The sequence below is a fragment of the Drosophila subpulchrella genome, unplaced genomic scaffold (genome assembly GCF_014743375.2).
Source record: "Drosophila subpulchrella strain 33 F10 #4 breed RU33 unplaced genomic scaffold, RU_Dsub_v1.1 Primary Assembly Seq354, whole genome shotgun sequence".
Classification (NCBI taxonomy): domain Eukaryota; kingdom Metazoa; phylum Arthropoda; class Insecta; order Diptera; family Drosophilidae; genus Drosophila; species Drosophila subpulchrella.
In genome coordinates, this window is record NW_023665577.1 from 10857782 (window position 1) to 10881856 (window position 24075).

At 41.3% G+C, this 24075-nt stretch overlaps 5 protein-coding genes across 5 annotated transcripts; 3 read left to right on the plus strand and 2 right to left on the minus strand.

The window, feature by feature from the left end:
• Positions 1 to 852: 852 nt before the first annotated feature.
• LOC119560765 (aminopeptidase N) lies at positions 853 to 4495 on the minus strand. Its single transcript, XM_037874387.1, has 4 exons — positions 3789 to 4495; positions 2735 to 3209; positions 2434 to 2672; positions 853 to 2367 (listed from the first exon to the last, which is right to left on the minus strand). Exons 1-4 carry the CDS (start codon positions 4487 to 4489, stop codon positions 918 to 920), a joined length of 2865 nt encoding a protein of 954 aa, XP_037730315.1. The 5' UTR covers positions 4490 to 4495; the 3' UTR covers positions 853 to 917.
• A 1159-nt stretch (positions 4496 to 5654) lies between these two features.
• LOC119560316 lies at positions 5655 to 15465 on the minus strand. Its single transcript, XM_037873694.1, has 12 exons — positions 14905 to 15465; positions 13746 to 13904; positions 13215 to 13689; positions 12910 to 13148; positions 11592 to 12834; positions 10936 to 11244; positions 9851 to 9990; positions 9188 to 9751; positions 8583 to 8738; positions 7729 to 8442; positions 6036 to 7263; positions 5655 to 5972 (listed from the first exon to the last, which is right to left on the minus strand). The coding sequence occupies exons 1-12, from the start codon at positions 15408 to 15410 to the stop codon at positions 5736 to 5738; spliced, it is 5970 nt and encodes a 1989-aa protein (XP_037729622.1). The 5' UTR covers positions 15411 to 15465; the 3' UTR covers positions 5655 to 5735.
• Positions 15466 to 16423: 958 nt separating this feature from the next.
• LOC119560388 lies at positions 16424 to 17285 on the plus strand. Its single transcript, XM_037873813.1, has 3 exons — positions 16424 to 16653; positions 16718 to 16966; positions 17028 to 17285. Exons 1-3 carry the CDS (start codon positions 16519 to 16521, stop codon positions 17091 to 17093), a joined length of 450 nt encoding a protein of 149 aa, XP_037729741.1. The 5' UTR covers positions 16424 to 16518; the 3' UTR covers positions 17094 to 17285.
• A 1358-nt stretch (positions 17286 to 18643) lies between these two features.
• LOC119560922 lies at positions 18644 to 19085 on the plus strand. The gene is made up of 2 exons (XM_037874626.1): positions 18644 to 18817; positions 18883 to 19085. Exons 1-2 carry the CDS (start codon positions 18644 to 18646, stop codon positions 18994 to 18996), a joined length of 288 nt encoding a protein of 95 aa, XP_037730554.1. The 3' UTR covers positions 18997 to 19085.
• Positions 19086 to 20850: 1765 nt separating this feature from the next.
• LOC119560595 lies at positions 20851 to 22796 on the plus strand. Its single transcript, XM_037874120.1, has 2 exons — positions 20851 to 20943; positions 22633 to 22796. Exons 1-2 carry the CDS (start codon positions 20866 to 20868, stop codon positions 22717 to 22719), a joined length of 165 nt encoding a protein of 54 aa, XP_037730048.1. The 5' UTR covers positions 20851 to 20865; the 3' UTR covers positions 22720 to 22796.
• Positions 22797 to 24075: the final 1279 nt, after the last annotated feature.

A 24075-nucleotide genomic window follows, 5' to 3' on the forward strand; every position in this document is an offset into this window, starting at 1 on the left:
ATATGTATGTATATACATTTTTTTTCCATTTTACTAATTCTATCGTTTTTATTTATGATGAAATAAAAAAGTATTAAAAACAAGCTTTTTTGGATTTGTTAAGACTAGCGTTAAGTGGCTTGTCAAAATTTGAGCCACAATCTGATATCTATATTGCACTCTTTTAGGAACTTTTTCCTGTTGTTAACCACTTGACGAATATTGATTAATGAGTGCTCAAGCAAATCAGAAATCGAAAGCAAGTGCGTATATATGGTCTGCGTTTTGACAAAATCCGGAAAATATACTTCCTAAGATCAGCTTAATATTAAGGCTCTATACACAGTACTGTTCCTCTTTGATGTCATACAAACTAAAATTAGTTAAGACCAACTTTCCCGAACTTATAGGCAATCTAAATGTTATGAACAATCTCAATCGGTGTCATTAATTATCGTTGACAAGTTAATAATAAGCAAACCAATAATAAATTAACTATCATTTGGGCTATCAAAATTAATACAGAATTTGATAATTTGCTTTTTCTTTGCAAGTGGAACCAATAATCTTTGTCACCAAAGTAAGTACTTTTAGCAAGTAGATCTAGATTTCATTGTTACCGTTTGGGGAACTACATACTATACAGGTTAGGATTTGGAAATCCATCGCACTTATGGATTTAGTTGCCAAGGCAGATTACGCATGTATTTATGGCCTTCTTAGGGGCGCAAAAACTTTGCTTTCCCTCTTCCTAGAAGCGGAAATTTATGAGATCAGCCCGCTTATCTTACCACATCGATCGCGCACTAGCAATTTACGGCCATAAAGCCGTTGAAGGGAACTGTAAATTCTAAGGCAAGCCAAACAAGAGTCTTAGGGAATTAATGGATTTTATTGTGGCACGAGTGCAAGTCTATGACTAACTTAGGATTTACGTTCTAGAACAGTTTGGCGACCAGAAGGCAGGCCAAGATGGCCAAGAGGGAGGCGTTCAGGGCGGAGCTGCCGCTGCGGAATCCGTTGACCCAGGTAACCAGGGGATCCCTGTTGGACGCCAGCCAGGCGTAGTTGGCATTCACATTGGCATCCACGCTGGCCTGCAGCGTGGTGGGCACATACTCGGTTCCCTTGACGGTGTCCACCAGTTGCTGCAGTGCCTCCTTCTGCTTGTCGTTGACCGTGTAGGCGGAAATGCTGACAATGTCGCTGTACAGGGGGTTAACGCCACCGAAACCGCTGGTCAGCTGAGCATATGCCTCCCAGTTCCTCTGCAGGAAGTCGATGGCGGCCAGGAGACCTACCTCGCCGCGGGTATAGGCTGGACTCAGCAGGGTGATCCTCTCCTGCTCCCTCAGGCCATTCGTCTTGTCAATACTGCTCGAGACGAATTTCTCCAGCTGGGTGGTGCTCTGGGAGCAGCCCAGAGCGGTGATCAGCAGACGACGCTCGGCCTGGTCGTTGGAGTTGATCAGCTTGTCGTACACAAAGTCGAAGATCTTGTCATCGGCCTGCTTCAGTCCATTGCAGTAGACCTGCGACTGCAGATTGGGTTCGATCGTGGTTCCCTGCTCCACCAGTCCGGTCAACTTAGCCTTGGTCTCCGTCAGGCAGTTCTCCAGACCAGCCAGACAGGCGATGTTGATCAGCAGATTGCGGGTGAACTTAACCAGATGCTGCTCACCATTCAGATCGTTCACTCCAAACTTGTCATACTGCAGGCTCACCAATTCCCGGACGTAGAACTGGAAGTTGGCGTAATCGGCATCGCCACTCAGATAGCGATTGAACAAGGTGATCACCGTGTTGGCGGCAGACCACGGGGAGTACTGATCCTCCTGGGGCAGATAGGTCAAGAGCTCCAGCAAAGTGGCATGGGGCACGCGACCACTGGTGGCAAAGCGGTACAGATCGTTGATCAACTGGGCTCGGTTCCGGGGATCGATCTTGTGGGGACGGGCGATCAGACCATTGGTGATCAGGGCCCAGTTGTCGGTGTCGTAGAGAACGCGGTAGTAGCCGGTGGACTTCTTGTTCAGAATCAGCCAGTTGCTCTGGTCCAAGTTGGCATCGATGGTGATCTCGGCCTGCTTCAACAGGTAATGGGTGGCCTCGGTGTTGCGGAAGTCGGGATTCGAGGCGTCGGCATAGTTCACCGGCACATACCACAACTTGTCGCTGGTGTAGTCCTTGTCGTTGGTGTAAACCGACTGCCTGATGGTGAAGCTTCCGTTCTCGTAGTTCCTGGTCACGGTCAGCAGGGGAACTCCGCCCTGGTTGCTCCAGCTGCCCATCATGTCGGCCACGGTGGCGGAAACGGCATAGTTCTCCTCAACGGCAGCCTTGGCAATGCCCTCGAACAGCTTGGTGGGATTGGCGGCAGTGTATTGACTAGAGGGTATCAGAAACTCCGGTTAAATAAAAGGTTTATCAAGGTATTTCCTACTCCAAACTCACTTGTCAACCAGGTAGTTGTGCAGACCGCGCTGGAAGACGGTGTTGGTCAGGGCATGGCGCCACATGTCCAGAACAGAACCAGCCTTGGCATACGAAACGGAGTCATACAGCAGGGCAATCTCCGAGGGCTTCTGGACAAAGTAGCTCATGGGACGGGCACTTGCGCTGGCATCATAAACCAAAGCGCTCTGGTAGGAACCGGCATGGAAGGTCTGGAAAATGTCCCACTCGGGATAGGCCTGTAAAGCATTTCTGAGATTAGAATCGAAACTAATGGGAACACCTCGTCAAAAAAACCCACCAGATCCACAGCCAAGTTCTCGAAGAGGGTGGCGAAACCCTCCTTAAGCCACAGGTAGCTCCACCATTCGATGGCTACCAGATCTCCGAACCACATGTGGGCATCCTCGTGAGCCTCGATGGTGGCAATGTTGGTCTGGGTGCTGATGGTCGAGTTCTCGGGGTTGTACAACAGGTACTCCTCACGGTAGGTGGCCAGGCCCCAGTTCTCCATGGCGCCGGCGGCGAAGTCGGGAATACCAGCCTGGTCCAGCTTGGGCAGGGCGAAGGGGACATCAAAGTAGCCGGACAGGCGTTTCTCCACCAGCATTCCGGTGGTCAGGGCCCACTCCTGTTCGTGCTCGGTTCCCTTGCGGGAGAAGACGCGCTGCGGCAAACCATTCAGCTCGCCCTCCGAGTAGACAAACTCGGAGACGATGAAGGCCACCAGGTAGGTGGGCATGTTCACGGTCTTGTTGAAGGAGGTGATTCCAGAGCTGAAATGGGAAAAGTCATTTGAAATTCGATATTTTTAAAGGCGGTTTGAGCAAAATGAAGTATTTTTAGGGTCAACTCATTTTTTTTAAAATAATAATTTAAAAAATTAAAAATTCATTGGTCAACGCCAAAAAATAAATGTTTTGATGCTAAAAACTACAATTAAAGCTATTAGACTTTAGTCAGAACTTTGACCAAGGTAAAACAATTTTCAGAAAAACAGAATTTCGATAGTTGCGTTTAAAGTTTGGTAGATAGCTATACAATTCTAACCATCTGAAGGGTAACCATTTTTGTAAAAGTATACTTAAGCAAATATATGCTAAAAGAACATAGAAAAATGTTTTGCTGGTATAAAAATCCTAATTAATAACAGCCATTAAACGTATTCCCTGATATTGTAGTTTTGTTTGCTTATCATAAACTCGTGATATCAAAAGTAGCAGCTCCATAATTTAGCTTGCAATAAGAAGTGATAATTATGCAAGGGGCCTATAAATTTATATAAAACCCTAAAAGCTTAATACAAATGAGAAAACCGCGAAAAGATAATTTAGATAAGAGTTAGGGGCACCAACCTGGTGGCAGTCTCGTTCACTGGCATGTTGCTGATGGCATTGTAGCTGGGATCGTGCTTGATGGTGATGGTGAACTCGGCCCTCTTGGAGGGTTCATCGTAGCAGGGGAAGGCGTGGCGGGCGTCGGTGCTCTCGAACTGGGTGGTGGCCAAGTATTTGGTGTTGCCCTCCTCGTCCGTGAAGGTGGACAGGTAGAAGCCTCCGTTGTCCGTGCGCAGATATCCCTGGTAGTTGATCGTCAGAATCCAGGTGGTGCCGACGGGGAAAGTGAGTCCCGTCCTGCTGAAGGTGAGGAACTCCCGTTCCGACTCGTATGCATAGGTCAATTCCTGGGCCACTGCTCCCACCACATTCTGCTGGATAATGCTGGCCGTAAAGTTCTCTAGTTGGCGGGCATGCACCACAATTGTCGTGGTTTCCACCAAAACGCTCAAAGTGATGTCTACGGTGCCATTGAAGACAGTGTCTCCGGTGTGCACATTGGTGCTCAAGGACACGGCATAATGGCTGGGGATCGTGTCGTTGGGCAGACGGTAGTTATCCTCGTCGGCGAAGGGGACCACCGATCGCACATTGGGATTCTCCAGGCTCTGCAGCTGCTCGAAGGGCGGAAAACTGCGGACCACCGCTGCCTGGGTGGCGGAAATGGCCAGCAGAAGGACCAAAAGTAGGGACATCCCTCCGATCTGAACGCGACTCATGGCGAAAACGCGACAAGACTAAATTGCCCAACTCTGAGCAGCCACTTTTAAGCGAGGCAGTTCATCTTATCTATGGCCCGGGCATAAAGATTACCCCAATCTACACGCCCAGAATGACCATTACCCAGTGTAGAACAAGACGAAATTGGGTAGTAAATCAAGTATTCGACTTACCTGTAAAAACCATGAATTGGTATTTTCTGTATGGTTGGTAACAATCACGTCTAAGATTATGGCGAAAAAGTGTGAACATTTGAAGATAGACAGCTGATAAACGTCTCAAGTAGGCGGACTGCCCTTGATCTGATAAAGTTAACTGACTTTTATAATATCTAAGATTACGAACACCCAACCGCCTTTAAAAAACTATGCTACAATACTATTCATTAAAGTAATGAAAGAAATTCCAGATGCTTATCAAATTATGAAAACAACTATTAAGGCATGAAAGAAATTCCAGATGCTAATCAAATTGTGAAAACAACTATTAATGTCAGGGAAATAAGGAATCTAAAACACTTTCAATAAAACTTTCAGCATTCTTATCAGACTTGCTGTCATGACTGTGAAATAAATACGCCTAGTTAGCTTTTAGTACAGCGGTCGGCACGAAATACAATGCATTTAGTCTTTCATTTGTAAGAATATAAAGAGCATCCGAAAGGCATTACTAAGCAAAATGTCCATACTATGTAACAATTAGTAACAATTAAGTCGATAGAATGAGGTTAGAGGCTGTCCATATACTGCGTAATTAAGTGGCTTAATTATTACTCCTGTTAAAAAATTATTTTTTTGTTGATTACGTAATATACGAAAAGCCCCTTAGGTAAAACCCAAAGCAATTGATTAAGAATGAATCCACAAAAATTCTTTGTTCTTGAAAATTCCAGATCACTATCTGATACAAGCATGTGAACCCCATAAACCACTCCGTCCATTGTAAATATCCACTTGATAATTGAATTTCGTCCTAAGCTCAACTATCAGTGCAATATCGATAGCTCTGGTATGCCCATAATCGTGATAAGATTGACCAATGCCACACTTCGCAATTAAGCCATAAACCGATCAATTCACAATCCTATCCATGGAACTTTGAACATCCCGACCAGGGGAATTCATCAAAACCAAAAAGTACCAACTATATCAATACTATATTCCGTTCTGATTAACACACAATCTTTAATGTTGACTCATGTTACTTTACTGAATTTATGATTAATACTTGACCGCATGACTTAGCCTAAAATAGCCTGTAGAACAGCAGGGCCATCGCACTGACCAGGATCGTGGAGATGGAAGAGGTCACAGTGGGACCACTGTTCTCCGAGTAGGTGTCGGCGATCCAGTTGAGCAAGGGATCGCGGTTGACATTCAACCAATCGAAGTTGGCAGTAATCCTGGAGTCAATAGTGCTGCTCAGGTCATCGTTGAGATATTCGGGTCCACTGGCCTTCACAACATCCACCAAAGCGTTGAGCTGTAAAGTAATTGATAAGTTTATGAGTCTCTGGGAACTACCTATAATTCTCTAAGAACCCACCCTTGTCTTCTGCTTCTCGCTGACCACATAGGTGGCAATGCCACGCAGGGCGGTATCAAGGGGCTTGGAAGTGGTCGACAGTTTGGCATATGCCTCCCAGTTGGACTCCAGGAACTCCAAACTGGCGGTCAGACCAATCTCGCTACGGTAATAGGAGTAGTAGAGGAGGGAAGTGCGCTCCGATTGGCTCAGGCTATTGGTGGTGTCCAGGGATAGCCCCAGGAAGTCAACCAGTTGGCTCGTTTGTCCCGAGCAGCCCAACGAGGAGATGAGCACAAGGCGATCGGTGGCATCGGTGGAGGCCAAGAGTTCCGACTGGACTCTACTGTAGATAGCATTGGTGGTGGATCGCAGACCGGCGCAGTATGCCTGGGTCTTCAAAGTGGCCTCGACGGCAGGGCCGTTGTTAAAGTGGTCGGACAGCTTTTGGGCCGACTGGCTGTAGCAATCACTGGATCCCACCTGGCAGGCCAAGCTGATCAGGACGTTACGCAGGTAGTTGTTCAGGTAATGCTCGCCGGGAATCTCGTTCACTCCGATCTTGCTGAAGATGGGATCGATCAGTTGCTGCACGAATCTCTGGAAGTTGTAGTAGGAATCATCGCCCCTCAGGTAACGATCGTAAACGGTGAGGATAGTGTTGGCAGTGGACCACGGGGCATACTGCTCCTCATTTTCCAGATAACTGAGCAGGTTCAACAGGATGCTGTGGCTCAGGCGATCGGTGCTCACAAAGATGTACGTATCGTACAGCAGTTGAGCCCTATTCCTCGGGTGGATCTTCCAGGGCTGGGACTTCAATACGGCAGCAATGAGTGCATAGTTCTGGGCATCGTATATGGTGCGATAGTAGCCGGAGTTCTGTACGTTCACAACGACCCAGTCATCGCTGGAAATCTGAACATCCGAGAACACGGTCTCCGTCACATTCAGCAAATAATGCGTGGCACTCGTGTTCCGGTAGTCGGGATTGGAGGCAGTGGCAAAGTTGAGGGGCACATACCAGGTTGCCACATTCGAATCATCCTTGTCGGCCACGTAGCGCTTTTGGGTGATCGTGAAGGTGCCAGTCTGGTAGTTTCTGGTCACGGTGAGCAGGGGATAACCGGCCTGGTGGGACCAGCTGCTGAAGATGTTGTCCACAGAGGTGGGCAGCGTTAGGCCCAATTCATTTGCAGACTCCTGGAAGGAGGCAAACAGGTCCCACTCGTCGCAGGAAGTGAATTTACTAAATGGAAGGGAAAATAGTTATAATTCGGAAATGTACTGCATACCATTAAGAATGTGTATGTATTTGTTCATTTATATAATCTTTAAAGTCTTCTTTTTGGATGATATAAACTGAATTTTATAATCAAGGCAGTCTATATTTGTTGTTTACCAAAGTATAATGAACAAGAATTTAAAGTATTCCCATTAATTTTGAAATTATTTCTTGAAATGAGTCTTAGAAAGTATGCTACGTAAATCTAATAAATTCAAAGAATACTTTTAGGAACTATTTCTGAAGTGACAGTTAAAGAGAGAGTTTGCTATCTGTTCAATAGGCTATCGACAAGATAACCCTGATAGACAATCTAATTCTGTAATTTTGGTATTAAGGTGAATGGGTCTTGAAAACGATGTAGTTTTTTCAACGTGGGGGCTCTTTAAAATAACTAACTTCTTTTTTTTAGTAATGCTTAGTACTCACTTCTTGGTCAGGTACTTGTTCAATCCATTGCGGAAAACCTTGTCCGACCAGGCGTTCTTGAACATGTAAAGAACACTGGCGGGCTTGGCGTACGAGAAGGTGTTGTACCGGTTGGAGATCTCGTTGGGGGTCTGGACGTAGTGCGTCATGGGCACGGCCGAGGCCAGGGCATCGTTCAGCAGGGCGCTGTTGTAGTCGTTCACATGGTAGATCTGGTAGGTGTTCCACTCGGGGAAGGCAATGTCGTTCGATTCGTAGGAGAAGAGGGTGGCGAAACCTTCCTTGAGCCACAGATAGGTCCACCATTTCACGGACACCAGATCTCCGAACCACATGTGCGCGTACTCGTGTCCAATAATGTTGGCAATGTTCGTCTTTAAGTTAGTTGTCGAGTTCTCCTTGTTCCACCACATGTACTGCTCACGGTAAGTGGCCAGTCCCCAATTCTCCATGGCTCCGGCAGAGAAGTCCGGAATTCCAGCCTGATCCAACTTGGGCAGGGCGAAGGGAACTCCGAAGTAGCCGGCCAGGCTGGACTCCACTACCAATCCAGACCAGAGGGCCCACTCCTGCTGATCCTGCTTTCCCTTGCGGGAGAAGACACGTTGACGCAGACCATTGAGTTCTCCGGTGGTGGACTCAAAGTCGGACACAATGAAGGCCACCAGGTAGGTGGACATCTTGGGGGTCGTCTGGAAGACGGTGACTCCAGAACTAAAAGGGGAGAGAAACAAATATACTTTATAAATCTAAGTGCAAAATAGTGGTAAAAGCACATTGGTTGTTTTGGATTGCCAACACTGCGTACGATTAATTTTGAATACTGGATAATCTTAAATTATTATAATACCAACCTGCTGGTAGTCTCATTCACAGGCATGTTGCTGATGGCGGTGTAGGTAGGATCGTGGTGGATGGTGATGGTGAAGTTGGCTCGGCGAGCAGGCTCATCATAACAGGGAAAGCCGTGACGGGCATTGGTGCTCTCGAACTGCGTGGTGGCCAGGAAGCTAGGGGCAGAATTTAATACTCATTATTTCCCAATCAAAACGATTATCACACTTTATGTGCCTGTCATATGTCAATACACTAATTTGTGATTATTAGATAAGCTAGATTGTGTGTTTTTGATACGAAATTAAGCAAGCAGAAAAAAAACCCAATCAAATATAGTACAATTGTTATTAAAAGATCGATAAGCACTTGCACCTTGGGTACAAGGATTCTTAATCAATAAAAGGTAAAGCAAGTACAACTAGTTAAGAACATAAAAAAAGTTTTAAGATTAAGAGCTTGTTTGATATGCTTTCTGCAAGGTTTGATTGTATCAAAGTAACTTTTTCACTGGACAACTGATTAAAAAGTTTTCAATACATAATAGCATATGAAAAATATTTTTTTTAGGTCAAAAAAGGTCCTATTTACCAAATAAAAAAAAGATCCTATTAGTTTCACTTACTGCTGCTGGCCATCGTCATCAGTATAGCTGGAGATATAGAAACCGCCCATATCGGATCGGTGGGTGCCGTTGTACTTGATGGTTAGGGTCCAGTTAGTGTTCTCTAAGAAGCTCACGCCAGTTGCATTGAGGGTTAGGAATTCCCGCTGCAGTTCGGTGTACACAGTAAGTGGAATCGCAGTGGGCGTGACCTCATCCCGGCTGATGATCGAGGCCTCGAAATTCGACGTCTGGCGGTAGTGTAGCTTTATGTCCGTGGAAGTCTCCAGCACTCGCAGATCGATGCTAACGGTTCCATTGAACTGGGTGTCGCCAGTGTGGACATTTGTCCAGAGTTCCACATTATAGGATTCCGGTTCCGTGTTGTTCGGCAGTCGGTAGTTGCCCTCACTATTGTCATCTATGCGGGGAGTGGCAAAGAGTGCAGATCCCTTGGTCTCCAGCTGACCATCGTCCAAGGATTGTGGCAGGATCAGGCGCGCCTGCAGGCTGCCCACTGCCAGCAGCAGAAGGACACAGGAATTCAGGAGCCAACGTGCCATGTTGGGTGCTCCAGAAAAGGCACTTGGTTATTGAGCGGCCGCCGCTTGGCCACGGCTTATTTATGGACTAGGCCTTATCTAATCCTCAGCGACGAGCACCATAAAGATGGTTGCGCAATACTCGAGAAAAACGGCAAAGCTCCGGTTATTGGCCAACAGTGCACTGGGCCAAGCCAATCGTGGGGGATAATTAAGCAGTAAAGCGGTCAGATATCGGCTAGTCTGCCTGCTCTCAAAGGTTCTCAAGTTGGTCCTCAAATACTGCAAGAAGTACCACATTCGTAAGTACCCTTTCTAATCACCATTAAAATGATTCAGTAGCCTGATGCTTATCAAATTGAGCAGGATAACAGTAGTACTTTATTCGTAATCGAATTAGTATTCTTATTATTTGGCCTAAAAACAATTACGCAGTACATTTCTAAATTATTGCCTCGTCTGGGACGTGTAGGAGTTTTAAGGTACCGAAAAAGTGCAAGTTGTTATGGCTGTATAATCAAAAATGTTATAAATACTCGGAAATATTGATTAAAAATGCCAATAAAATTGACGAGTCATTGAGTGTTTAGTTAAGACCTAAAATTTTGTATATGTCAGGACTTTAGGAACTAACTTTAATATTTCAGTTCACAGGATTTAAGCTGATACAATAAAAATCTTTATAAATGCCATTTAATACCACTTTTTCATTGTATTTTCCTGTATAAGATTTAAACTGATACAAAAAAATCTTTATAAACTCCATTTTATACAATTATCTTATTGCAGTTATACAGAACTTAAGCTGATACAATAACAATCTTCATAATGCCATTTTATACCATTGTTTATACCATTATACCATTGCAGTTATTGACATAGGTTTTATTAATTTTATATATGCAATTTTAGTTTTTAGTTTTTTTTTAAGCAATGCACTGATTGATATACCGGTTTATGGGCCATAAATGGGCATCAGAGATATTTTATAATTCCTTTTAAAAATGGGAAAATACTCTTTATTAAAGTTTGACGTATAAAAATAGGAGCGTGTTTTCCCCGCTTATCAATTCCCCATAGAACTGAATCGCTTATCGGTTATTCGAAAAGTGGTGAAAAGCTTTTCGCTGTTAATTGATTTGACTCGAGTGTGTTGTTGTATAGAAATTAATTTATTTGTAAATAAGCTTGTACTTATGTAGAACCTAGTAGAAACAAGAGTGATCACCTATACATATCAACTATTTGTAACGCACTTCGCAACACCCTAGTTGCCTCCATGAGGATTCCCTCGTTCCGACTGGATCCATTGGACGCACTGAGGGATGCGGCCAAGAGGGCATCACTTCTGCTGGTCGACTGGGGGATCTCGCCAAGCAGCCAGTTGTGGATCTGCTGCTCGAACTTGTCCTGGAAGTTTTCACTCATCTTCACCTTTTTGCCCACCAGCGGCGAATCGGACTCGATCAGCTTTTGGTCCGGATTGAGACCCTCCAACTTCATGTAGTTCGCAATGTTCTGACGAAGTCTCACAAACTGAAAGATAATTAAATATTAACAAGATAGTTAAGAGGATTTCTAAAAATATTCGTTTCAGAATGGATAAATAAATATTTATTAAAGAGGGAGAGGTAGGTGGCGGCCCAGCCTACAACAATGAAATATTTATTTATTAGGGGAGAGGAGTGTAGGTTGTAAGGTCTGTGGCGGCCCAACCTGCGCTCTTATTAAGCAAATATTTTCTTTATATATTTTCCACTACAAATTTAAAAAAATATTTTGTATCAAGTTATAAATGCTCTTCAAAAAGATTTTATTTTTTAATTTAATACTAATGTTTTTTGAGAGCATTCAAATAAGTAAAAAATATATGTTCTACTCACTTGCGTTCTCTGATGTCTGGGTACAAATCCAGCGAGCTGTTTAAAGTGTTCCAAAAAGTTCGGCGAGCGGCAGAACACCTTATAATTGCGCTCAATGTACTGCCAGATGACCGGTCGAGAGGCCAGGTTGGACTTATAGATGTAAAGAAGATACATCATATTATCGGGTTCGGTAAGGATCACGTGCGTAGAGTTCTCGCCCAGTAGGACTTCCAGGTAGTACAACAGGTGGCGATGGCTCTGAGTGCACCGGAGACCATATATCAAGTCATCGTAGTACACCGATTCCCGATCCGCCTCCTGTAGCATATCTATCACCCTGTGGAAGTCCCGATCGCTCAGGTAACGCGCTCCCATACACAAAAGAGTATCGGCCGTGGCATAGAACTCCGATTCTGTTGAGAAATTGTTTTTATTGATTATATACTCCTTGGCCACGCCGCGTGTGTACTCCAGGCACTCCGGAAGATCCGCTGAGCAGGCCATTTGCAGGATCCCTAAACTCGTATCCAGAGATATATTGACAGTATGTTCCAGGTAAATACGTCTGAAGATGGGACTGACCAGGCGGCGTACGAACTCGTTGAAAAGGTTCTGTGAGGATGTTCCAAATAAGTTCCTCGTCAAGCACTCAATGGAATCGCCCACTTCGCTCCAGATCAACGGGTCCTCCTCAAACTCAAGGTACTTGAGCAATTCGAACACCAATTCTACGTGCTCTACTTCGTTATGTTCGATCAGGGGCTTGAGATCCCGGAAGATACTGGCTCGATTTAGCCGATGAATGACCGAGTGATTGGTCTGCAGTTGCCTGGCGATGGCCATTAGATTATCCTTATCGTAGTGGACGAGATAGAAACCCGTCGCCTGCTTGTTTACTATAATCCAATCCCTGCCGCTCAGCTGGATATCCAGATATTCCAATCCTATGGAATACTCCGACAGGGGCGGCATGAAAATATCCGCTTGGGTGTCCTCGAAAGAGGGCGATTGTGAGGTGGCGAAATTCAGAGGTATCCACCAGAGCTCGTCCTTCGAGTGAACCGATCGCTGTGTGAAGGTGATGGAGTTGTTCTCGTAATTCCGGGTGACCATCACAATGGGCAGCCACTCGCTGTGCGTCCAGGAGAGCATGATATCCCTTATCCTAGTAGCCCAAGGCTTGTGGGAAAGGTACTCATCTTCCAGAACTTCCGCTTGCAGGGCATCGAAGAGGTTCAGCTCGTTGGCCACGCTATAATGACTGGGCGAAAGAGCAGAGGACCTTGACCCATGAATTCCAATTGACCAGTTCGCGCAGCTAGTCTCTATAACTTACTATTTCTCCAGAAAGTGGCTGATGCCCCGCACGAAGATCTTCTGACGGAAGGCGTTGTGGAACATCTTTATTACGCAGGCAGAACGTTTATAAGAAATTATGTCGAAAACCGACATGATATCCTTGTCACCCTCCACGTAATGCGTCATCGGGCGAACATCAAAGAAACTATTATAGCTGTAGGCACTATCCGCCTCAAAGGCTATAAAGGAATCCATTACGATGGCATCGGGGTAGAGCTATGGAAAAAAGATAAAATATATAAGATAAATGTTCCTGATGTTCGAGAAATAATAATAACCCACCAAATCTGTGATCACATAGCTAAAATAGGTAGCAAATCCCTCGTTCATCCACGTGTAGGTCCACCACTCCGGCGAGACCAAGTTGCCGAACCACTGGTGAGCAATCTCATGGTTCTGGGTAATCTTGTGCATCATAGGAAATCGAGCATCCGGCCCTCCGATGTGCATCAAATTGCTGTCCTTGTAGGTGATTAGACCCCAGTTCTCCATGGCTGCTCCGTAGTTCTTCTTCAGCGCCACGTGATCTAATTTTGGCAGGGGATAGGAAACACCGAAATAATCCTCGAAGGCCGCCACAGTTCTCACTGCATTCTTCATGGCACTTTGACCCATTTCCTTGTATATCGCCGGAGAATAGACACTCTGGGTGACCCCTCGATAAGTCTCAGATATGCTCTCGAAATCGGAGATGACAAAGGCCACCAGGTAGGTGGAAACAGGCGGGGTGGTTTGAAAAATGGTGGTTTTTAATTCGCTGTAATTAAACTAAGAGTAAGTAAGGCTTATCTTATGTGTACCTTATTGACTTACCCATGCGAGAGTATTTCCTTTACTGGCATATTGGATATGGCCGAATGGCTGCTGCCATGAGTTAAAATTATGCTAAAGTTTGCCTTGAATCCCGGCTCATCGTAACAGGGAAAGATAAGACGTGCATATGTGGGCTCCGATTGCGTGGCGGCAATGTATCTGTAAGATGTAAATAGTTGGGTCAATAGGTAATACCCATTATGATATATTTTTAAGAACCATTTAAATCTCCATTAAATCTTACAACTCGTTGCCCAGTGTAATTGTCGCCTGCTGCCTGCCTACGAATTTTTATTAAGCAAAATCATTTCACTTCAAAAATTCCCAGTCCCATTTTCAGATCAACGAACGCTAAACAAAAAACCAGTCACAGCCTGCGGCTGCCGGAATGATCAATCATTTGGAGAACCTGCTCTCACTTCCACGGAACAATCGCGTCTCGTTATTCCCAACCGAAGAGCATGGGTCATGAGAATAGGCTGCCCAATTGAAATCAAAACAAATCGGCGTACTAAGCGTAATACAAATACTACTGTTTTTTGTTGTCGTTTCACTATCTACCGGGAACTGATAAGGCGCGACTCCTAATTGCTGACACAGTCATTCCCCTTTATAAAGAATCCCCCCATTCAGCGTTCTCAATGTTTACATCGTCACCCTGGTGACGCGACGGGATCAACCGATTCCGCCATATGCGATGAGCATATACCATACATGTGTGTATATATACTATATAAGGCAGATAGCGATAAAGTCCGCGAGAACCGTCTACGACAGCAAAGTAATTAAAAGGCAATGCCAAACAAATGGAAATAATAACAAAGTAAAAGTGAGAGCGTAGGCAAAGTGAATCTATCTCCGGGTTATGTAAGAGTAGCTTTCTTATAATCTGGATTAGCGCGTGCCTGTCGATGGTATTTCCTCAAGTCAAATTAACTTTTTTTTAATGGATATGATATCCAGCCTTCTCTAGTGGTTATCATAGTTTATGATAAGAAGTAGCCGCTTTGTCATAAAAATGAAAGATAGCCAACATAAAAAAGGGATCGTAAAGGTAATCCAATGAATCTTTTCTAAATTTAAACTACTACAAATAGGTAGAGGTTTTTGGGTTTTTACGCCTATGATACACTGTTGCTACGAAAGATAAACTACTCACGAGGTGCGGTTGCTCTTCTCATCCGTATAATCCATGTAGTAAAGACCCGCGGGTCGCAGTGTCATAGTGGCCGTGTAGAGGATTTCCAGGCGGTATTGCTGGCCCTCCTCAAAGACCAGGTGATCCTCATTCTCATTCGGATGGATGATGAGGTAAGCTGCCGCTGGATAGAGCGTGTGAGTTAAGTCGTCCACGATCTGGGAGCCCCCGTCCGTCAAACGATGGACTGTGATCTGAATATCGGACAGGTTCTTGGCGTGCATTACTATCTCATTCGTCGAGCGCCGGATGGCTACGTCAATGGTGGCATTTCCGCTGAAGAGCAGTGTGCCCTTGTGAATATCACTGGATATGTGCAGTTGGTAGAACAGCGGATATGTATCGTTGGGCAGGCGCAGGGATCGCTCTCGCTGGTATTCCGTCGCCAGGGATTCGCTGACCACCAGGGCCAGGGTCACCAGTAAAGCACCCGAAACCGAAGCCACTCCAGACAGCGGCGTGATCATGGTGATACGAAAAACGCGAACCGGATCGAATCAATTGTATCTGTTCGCGCCCTGGCAACCGCAACTCAACTGAGCGGCGGCAACGAGCACTCGGGTTGGTTATAGCTAAAGCCCCTCCAGTCCCGATAAGATAAGCCGGACGGCTGATCGATGGGCACTCGTATAAGAGAATACACACGTTCTCGTAAGAGGTGCAAACAACTCGATTCGCTTGAAGTGAGTCGTCGAGCTCTCGAGGGAGCGGCATTGAGCAGGTCACGGTGCGGTCCTTGGCACACTAACAACACACACCCCAATGCGGGCTTTACACCTAAATTCACTCTTTTTGTCAGGTGGTTGTGGACATCCCTAGGGGTATACCCGTATTTCTCTCAAACTATTGTATTTGGAAAGACAAACATAATCAACCCTTAAGTGTAATGAGTGCTCGATCAATAACCTGTTTCTTGTTGATCAGCAATACCTAATTATATTTATTAGTTTTTGTTTTATTTATACTCTGGTTTTGTGATAATTACAAATTGCCTACTATCTATTTTTCTAGCTATTGGGCCTTAAGATAGGTGACGGTATTATATACATTATATCTAAATATCTTATTTTCCTTACCTATACAAAATTTGGAGTATTTTTTACAAGACTAAAAGATATATATCTTCTTCTTAAAGATATATTTATACTGTAACTATGAGATATTTTTAGCAACAAACATTTTTTTCCATTTTAAATATTATTGAACACCCAAAATTCCTATTGAAAAGTCGTTATATCTATCTAATAAACTTAAAAATCATAAATTAAAACAGCCTTTGAAATCTTTGGGATCATACTGAGATCTTACAACCAACAATACCCCCAATGCAATAGTTATCGGAACACTCAGCCCCTCTCTTAATAAGTAATGTATATTTTTACCTTCGTGCTTACGCATATTTCCCTACTTTAATTAGTTTAGACTCATACCAAATAAATAGGAATTGAAGTGAATAAAGCCAATTAGACGGTATCTGATAGTCAGAATACGCTGATCTATTAGTCACTGTTTTCGCTGTCTCTTCACTTCGTTCGCAAAATCGAGATCGTTTATAAGTTGCGATCGAAAAGCCGAATGCATCAGTTGAAGCTTAACTTTGCCAGCGAGAAGATGTCGATGATTCCCACGATCGCCCATCTGGCCCTTATACTGTGTGTCCTGGGTTGTGTTGCTGCATATCAGCAAAATTGTCAACCAAATGGAGGATATGTAAGTTTTTAATATAAATAATTGTCTTACTTATTTTATAATTATAATATTATTTAACGCACAGTGTCAAATGCACACGGACTGCTGCTCGAGAACGTGCAAAACCTACAATCTAGTTTGTGCCCCTAGGGTTGACGCTTTCGATCCAATTAAATATACTAAGATGAATATTTTCGATGTGATGCCAGTGAAACCACCCAAAGATAAGGTGATAATTTATGGTCTTCCTGGTGAGTCAGAACCATCGGATGATTTATTTTCTTTTGGGCCAAATACAAAATCAGCCGCAGAATGCCGGCAAGTCGGTCAACCTGTAAGATGTCTTCCTTATCAGCTTGACCAGCTTTCACTCTCAATTTGTATTTATTTTCCAGTGCTCCCGGGCCGAAGAATGCTGCAATATGCGTTGTCACACGTATTTGCATAGGTGTGTCACCTAAATTGTATTCAAACAATGAGGAAAGACGACAGCTAGCTATTACTAAAATAATCCATATTCAGGAAAGGTGCAGCCCTTTATAGATTAATTGAACAACATTTTGAATTGTTCTGTTAATAATGTTATTCGAAGACTTTATTCATTTATCTAAACCTATTCTTAAATATATATGGTGGCTACACATTGAATAATATTTTAAAATGTTTATACAACTTAGAATTTTATAATAAAAGCCTTAAAATTATTAAAATGAAAGTATTTTAAATGTTGGGAAAAAACCTACGCTGTCGCTGTAAGCTATTAAAATGATAACGCAAAGGTTGCACATATTTGTGGTGATGAAAAAAAATACCCATCATTTAAATGAATTGATAATATTATTTACTTCTTTACATTATCGAATGTATAAAAGCTGGGATTTCCGGAAAACTTTAAAGAGCTTTTTGCCAGTTTATTTTAAATACTGTTAGGGGTTCGACCTCATATAGTTTGTGTGTTTTGAGGCTCCTGTGATAAACTTTAAGTATTTAATGAGAATGGGAGACACTCAAAAATGACCTTAACCTACTGATATCAATAACAAATTATATCGACTTGAAACACACTGTGATACTCATATCTCTTTCTGTATCTATGTCTGTTGTCGTTTTTGATGCGTTGACATTAAATATTGACAGGGCAATTCCCAATTATCTCGAGCGTCTTGACACAAATGTAACCCGACTTCTTGACTTGGGCAAACAGAGGAGCCTGTCCAACAAGAACAGTTGCAATTAATTATTGCCGCAGGGTCAGTTAGCCAATAATGGGGGAGTTTAAAAGCCATGCTCTCACCAACTTTGATATTTAGTTCACTTTGTGTTAGAAACCGATTTGAAGTCATAATGCTGGTCATTTTATTAGTCCTTCTAGTGCTGGCTGTAAGAAAGAAAGAAAATATAAGTGTCCTATTCCATTTAGCAATAGCAATAGACATAATTCGAAAAAAATAATATTGTTACAGTTAAAAAAAAATAAAATAAAAAAAAAATCTTTGAAATGTAAAAATATAAATCTTTTATATTATTTGCTTAAAAAAATATTTAAAAGTAACAATGAAAAAATGAAAATTTTAATACTTGCTTAAATTAATTTAAAACCTTTTTATTTACTTAGTCCCAAATTCAAGCTCTGCCCGCTGGCAAGGATACTTCTCCAAAGGATGTCAAATTACCTCTGATTTCCAAGCCGCCTATACAGCAGCAACTGAATCCTCTCAACCAGGATGAGGTTACCATGTTCACCAATATGTTCCTTAGCCTCTTCCGCGGAGTAGCTGACTATAGGAACATGGTGGCCGCCGATACAGTCCAAAGCGTTTGGCAGAGTCCGCCAGTTGTTGACTTCAGTCATCGGCTTTTCGCCACCTAGGAATATTTTTTTATTCGAAACTGTTTTTGCGTAAACAAACTGTAATAACAATGTTGATAAAAGTAATCTGTTTTTTATTTTGGCCAAAAGCGGTATATAAGAATTCTGCTTATGGAAGAGCCATTAGTAAGAAATTTAAACATGAAGCTTAACGTAGCCATCATAATTGCTATCCGGATACTTTTGGGGATGGTCATTGCCATACCAACTCTTCAGATCGATCCCAGACACATTCCCTACGGCATGGAAGAATTTCGACCATTTCTTGTCAGAAATTCCACCGACGTGCTGCCTTTGTCAAAAAATCTCACGCAAGTAACTAAACTAACTAAAAGGGGTATAATCCTATTGTTCTTTGGCTAATTGATTCTTTTTACAAGATTCAACGACTTCGATGGGCCGATAAATGTGTGCAGTTCAGGAATAAGTGCTCATTGGCAGAGCATTGTTGCAGTCTAAAATGCTTAAAACGAATTTATCGCTGCATTACCTAGATTAAAACAAGTAGATGTAACTAATGAGTACTTAATAATTTACAAAATTTACTTATTTTATTAGAAATATTAAATATATATTTTTTAAATATATGAGGTTGCCAATGAAAAGTTCTGGATTGGAAATCATTTATCAAAAAGTGTGTAACACCATTCTGAAAGACTATAATTTTTATACCCGTTACTCGTAGAGTAAAAGGGTATACTAGATTCGTCGGAAAGTATGTAACAGGCAGAAGGAAGCGTTTCCGACCCCATAAAGTATATATATTCTTGATCAGGATCACTAGCCGAGTCGATCTAGCCATGTCCGTCTGTCCGTCTGTCCGTCTGTCCGTCTGTCTGTCCGGATGAACGCTGAGATCTTGGAAACTATGAGAGCTAGGCTATTGAGATTTGGCGAGCAGATTCCTGAGCTTCTTACGCAGCGCAAGTTTGTTTCAGTAGAGTGCCACGCCCACTCTAACGCCCACAAACCGCCCAAAACTGTGGCTTCTACAGTTTTGATGCTAGAGTAAAAATTTAAACTGAAATGAATTGTTCTCATCAATACCTATCGATTGACCCAAAAAAAGTTTGCCACGCCCACTTTAACGCCCACAAACCGCCCACAAACTTCAAAAAACCGTAAATATGAACGCGGATATCTCGGAAACTATCAAAGATAGAGTATTGGGATTTCAGATTTAGATTCCGTAGCCTTGTACGCAGCGCAGGTTTGTTATGCGAATATGCCACGCCCACTCTAACGCCCACAAACCGCCCAAGCCTGTGGCGATGCTAGATAACAAATTTTAACTGAAATGTATTGGTCTCGTCAATACCTATCGATTGATCCAAAAAAAAATTTGCCACGCCTACCCTAACGCCCACAATGCTTAAATCTGTCTTCCGCCGGTAGGTGGCGCACTTAAATCTCGCTTTGCTGCTTGCATATCTCCATTTCCCTTTGGTCCCTTTAGCTGAGTAACGGGTATCTGATAGTCGAGGTACTCGACTATAGCGTTCTTCCTTGTTTTAAATAAATATGATTTTTTTTGTATAATTTATCCCTAAAAGTATTCACCAATGCATCTATAATCTTATTTAAATTTAAAAATATTTCCTTAAAAACTAAGAGAACCAATAAAATATTAAGCGACTTCTCTTTCTGTTTGTTTATACACTCGCCTCTTAAAATAGGTAAATAATAAACCGTAGCCTTATTAACTAAAGTTCCCGTCACACATTAATCGTTTCTTAAAGCCATGAGTGTCAGTTGGATTTTAACATTTCCAGTGAGAAGATGTTGATCGCCCGATTATTAAATTTGTTCTGTATCCTGGGCTTTGTGGTTGCACTACAGGATCTACAAAACTGTCACTACGAGTACAAGCGCTGCCAAGTATTGTCAGCTAAGTGGGGGATATGTAAGTTGTCAGTATAAAGCAACTCAATTTCATAGTTTAATGCCTTGCTTAAACCGCAGTGTCGAATGCATATGGACTGCTGCTCAAGAAGGTGTATGCAAGTGCCTGCAGAATGTCGTTAACTCGGAGTACATGACTCTCAATTCTTTACGAATTTAAATAAAAAGTACATTTTATTATAAACTAAAAAATTTGAAATTCCTACTGCCCACTTAATTATTTATTTGTGTATTTACTAAATATTATATACACACATACAATTTAAACAATTTGTATGTTTAAATTATTCCTAAAAAAGTATCTAGGAGCGTTGTCAAGATTTAATGAGTTTTTCAATTGTTTATTCATTCCCTCGTCTGAATATAAAAGGCGTGGCATATTTAGTGACACTACTTTCATGTGTTATTTCCTATATAAAAGGCAAAAGCCCCATTTAAACTTAAACTTAGGCTGTGTGAAAATGCTGATCGCCCAACTTGGACTTTTCTTGTGTATCCTGGGATATGTGGCTGCAAAATGTCAGCAAAATGGAGATTCTGTATGTTTTCAATATAAAATAAATTAATATTAATGATCATTTAAACAACAGTGTCAGATTCATACGGATTGCTGCGAAGGAATGTGCTTGAATGAGCTCGATGTACAACTTGTCCAAACTTCAATTTGCCTTATCAAATAGGATAACCTCATCTAGTATGATCAATTATTCTGCCTGTCCATCTTCAAAACAAAAAATTTTATAAAATTAAAATATTAAATTATTCAGGTGAATAATTTGAAATAATTTCCTTATAAATTACAACACGAAACATTCGACATTTGTCTTTGAAACCACTGGAATAGGGCTTTGAAATCACTTATAAAAGAGTATAAAAGAATAAATAAAAGAAAAATATTGTTGCATTCTTTTCAAAAGCATTAAAGTGCACTATGGGGAATTTGCCCACTTTTTTTGGCATTAATTAATAACTTAAAAACGAAGCAACATTTTAAGGTTTTGTTTATAGAATTAAGTATATAAAATTTAAAGGAAGTAATTTAAAAAAAAGATTGGCGTGGTCCCGCCTTTTTTTTAAGAAAAAAAATAATTTTTTTCTTGTCAATCAAATAAGAAATTTTTTTTCTTGATTTTTTATTTTTAAAAGACCAAACTGATTTTAAAAAAAATATGGGCGTTTTTTATTTCCCATTTTTTTTAGTGAAATTGTAATTTTTTGTATTGTTATCACTATAATTCTTAACAAAAATACTAAAATCCTATATATCAACATTAAGTAAGTAAAATTATGTTGTAAAATAATTTTAAAATAATCGTTATTTAATAAGAAATATAACTGCACACTGTTTCTCTTAAGATAACATCGAAACTGGCATTTACCAGACAAAAATGCGAGAAATATACCATATTAGGTAGAGGTCTTTAAAGCTAAATTTTAGAGAAAGTGCGCAAAAGTGCACCTTTATACTAACCGAGCTCAATAAGATTTAAATACTCTACAAGATAAAAAAGGTTTCACAGGTGGAAACAGCTGGAATCACTTTGTAGCTCTATTTATACTTTTTGACAATTTAAACTATTAAGAATAATAGGCGCTTTACCAGCGCTGCCACCTCGTTGAAATAAAAACAGGCTTTAACAGCTGATAACTTAACAGTGGTGCGCACTGTTAAAGTTTTCTGTTAGTAACATTAGATATTGATGTTATCCTGATGCATTCTGATTAACAAAACCTATTTTTAACGACTTTTAAAAAATGGGTTTTGGCCAAAAGCTGATAAAGTTGATCCACCGTGATAAAGTTGATCCCCAGACGGTAACTTTAAGTTTTGCTATGAAATAAGGAACTATATAAATAAAGGGCTTTCAAAATTTTTTTTAAAGTAAAGCAATTTACTGGCTCGGGAAATAAAGGAAATGGAAATATGCACTGTCACATTTTCAATGCCCTATACATCTGTAAACTAGTTTATTTACAGAGTTATTATCATCTGCTTATTGATACACTCGCTGGTAATAAAAGACCCATATATATTATTCCCAATATAAAAACCAAAGTCACCAGTTGAATTATAGCTTTGAAATCGTGAAAATGTTTGTCGCCCGACTTGTACTTTTCTTGTGTATCCTGGTGTCGGTGGCTGCCATTTGCCATCATAATGGGGAAAGTGTAAGTTTTACATAAATAAGACACTCTACATGCTAATTTAATGCTTATTTTATTCTCAGTGTACGACCCATTCGGAGTGCTGTTCGGCAATGTGTTTGACCAACGTGGGTCAGTGTGCCCCAAAAAACGGAGCACTGTGGGCATAACTAGCCTTTCTTCTTGAGCTAAAAGGGTTTTAAAATGAATTACAATAAAATATAACTATTAAATACACTAAATGAAATTATTGACTTGTTTCTTTAATAATCTTTAATTTGTAAATTATTTATAATGCAAGACTATACAACATTTTAAAGCCAATGTCTCCTTTCTTTAAGTTTCGCAATAAAACGTTTAATGTGGCATACTTTTACGCAGCATAATAAATGATTTCACGGAAATGTATTATTTGTATATACATGACAAACCCTAAGTTTTTCGGTTTTAAAGCTTGTTTAAGCCAAAGTGTGACATGTATAAGGATTACTGTTCCAGACAGTGCCTAACCCACCTGTCTTGTTTCGCCCCCAAGTCTCGGGAACCGTGGTAATTACATGCAATTCGCATTTGGCCACCATTGCACCTCAAGTTCCATCACCTCCACACATCCTGCCTGCTCATCCTCCTCAGCTGTTTAGTCAATCACTCGACTGGCAATAATAAAGCAAAGCCATATCAATTTGTATATTTAAAATATTTCTTAAAAAACTAAATAAGAGCGTTGTCAAGATTTAATGAGTTTTTTATTTGTTTATTCATTCCATCGTCTGAATATAAAAGGTGTTGGCATATTAACTGACACTATGACATGTGTTAGTTCTTATATAAAAGACAAAAAGCCTCAGTTGATCTTCACTTGGCCCAACTTGGACTTTTCTTATGTATCTTGGGCTATGTGGCTGCAAAATGTCAGCAAAATGGAGATTCTGTATGTTTTCAATATAAAATAAATACAAAAATAATAATCATTTAAACAAGAGTGTCTGATTCACACGGATTGCTTCTCAGGAATGTGCTTGAATGTGCTTGATGTACAAATTGTCCAAACTTCAATTTGCCTTATCAAATAGGATAACCCCATCTAGTATGATCAATTATTCTGCCATCTTCAAGACAAAAAAAATATTATAAAATAAAATTATTAAATTATTCAGGTGAATAATTTGAAATAACTTCTTTATAAATTACAACACGAAACATTCGACATTTGACTTTGAAACCACAGGAATAGGGTTTTGAAATCACTTATAAAGGAGTATAAAAGAATAAATAAAAGAAGTCCAGAATAAAATATATTGTTGCATACTTTTCGACAGCGTAATAGTGATTTCATGATTTTCAAAAGCTGATAAAGTTGATTCACCGTAATAAAGTTGATCCCCAGACGGTAACTTTAAGTCTGGCTATGCAAAAAAAAACTCTATAAATAAACAGCTTTCAAAATTTTTTTAAGTGAAGCAATTTACTGGCTCGGAAATAAAGGTGATGGAAATATGCACCGTCACATTTTCAATGACTTATAC

Coding starts and splice junctions, on each gene's coding strand:
- LOC119560388 (XM_037873813.1), top strand. CDS start 16,519: ATGCATCAGTTGAAGCTTAACTTTGCCAGCGAGAAGATGTCGATGATT. Junction 16,654..16,717: donor GTCAACCAAATGGAGGATAT/GTAAGTTTTTAA, acceptor TTTAACGCACAG/TGTCAAATGCACACGGACTG. Junction 16,967..17,027: donor GCCGGCAAGTCGGTCAACCT/GTAAGATGTCTT, acceptor TTTATTTTCCAG/TGCTCCCGGGCCGAAGAATG.
- LOC119560765 (XM_037874387.1), bottom strand. CDS start 4,489: ATGAGTCGCGTTCAGATCGGAGGGATGTCCCTACTTTTGGTCCTTCTG. Junction 3,210..3,788: donor GTGAACGAGACTGCCACCAG/GTTGGTGCCCCT, acceptor TTCCCATTTCAG/CTCTGGAATCACCTCCTTCA. Junction 2,368..2,433: donor CACAACTACCTGGTTGACAA/GTGAGTTTGGAG, acceptor GATACCCTCTAG/TCAATACACTGCCGCCAATC.
- LOC119560595 (XM_037874120.1), top strand. CDS start 20,866: ATGCTGATCGCCCAACTTGGACTTTTCTTGTGTATCCTGGGATATGTG. Junction 20,944..22,632: donor GTCAGCAAAATGGAGATTCT/GTATGTTTTCAA, acceptor TTTTATTCTCAG/TGTACGACCCATTCGGAGTG.
- LOC119560316 (XM_037873694.1), bottom strand. CDS start 15,410: ATGATCACGCCGCTGTCTGGAGTGGCTTCGGTTTCGGGTGCTTTACTG. Junction 9,752..9,850: donor AGCTTTGCCGTTTTTCTCGA/GTATTGCGCAAC, acceptor TCAATAACCAAG/TGCCTTTTCTGGAGCACCCA. Junction 5,973..6,035: donor GCGAGAAGCAGAAGACAAGG/GTGGGTTCTTAG, acceptor ATTACTTTACAG/CTCAACGCTTTGGTGGATGT.
- LOC119560922 (XM_037874626.1), top strand. CDS start 18,644: ATGAAGCTTAACGTAGCCATCATAATTGCTATCCGGATACTTTTGGGG. Junction 18,818..18,882: donor TGTCAAAAAATCTCACGCAA/GTAACTAAACTA, acceptor TCTTTTTACAAG/ATTCAACGACTTCGATGGGC.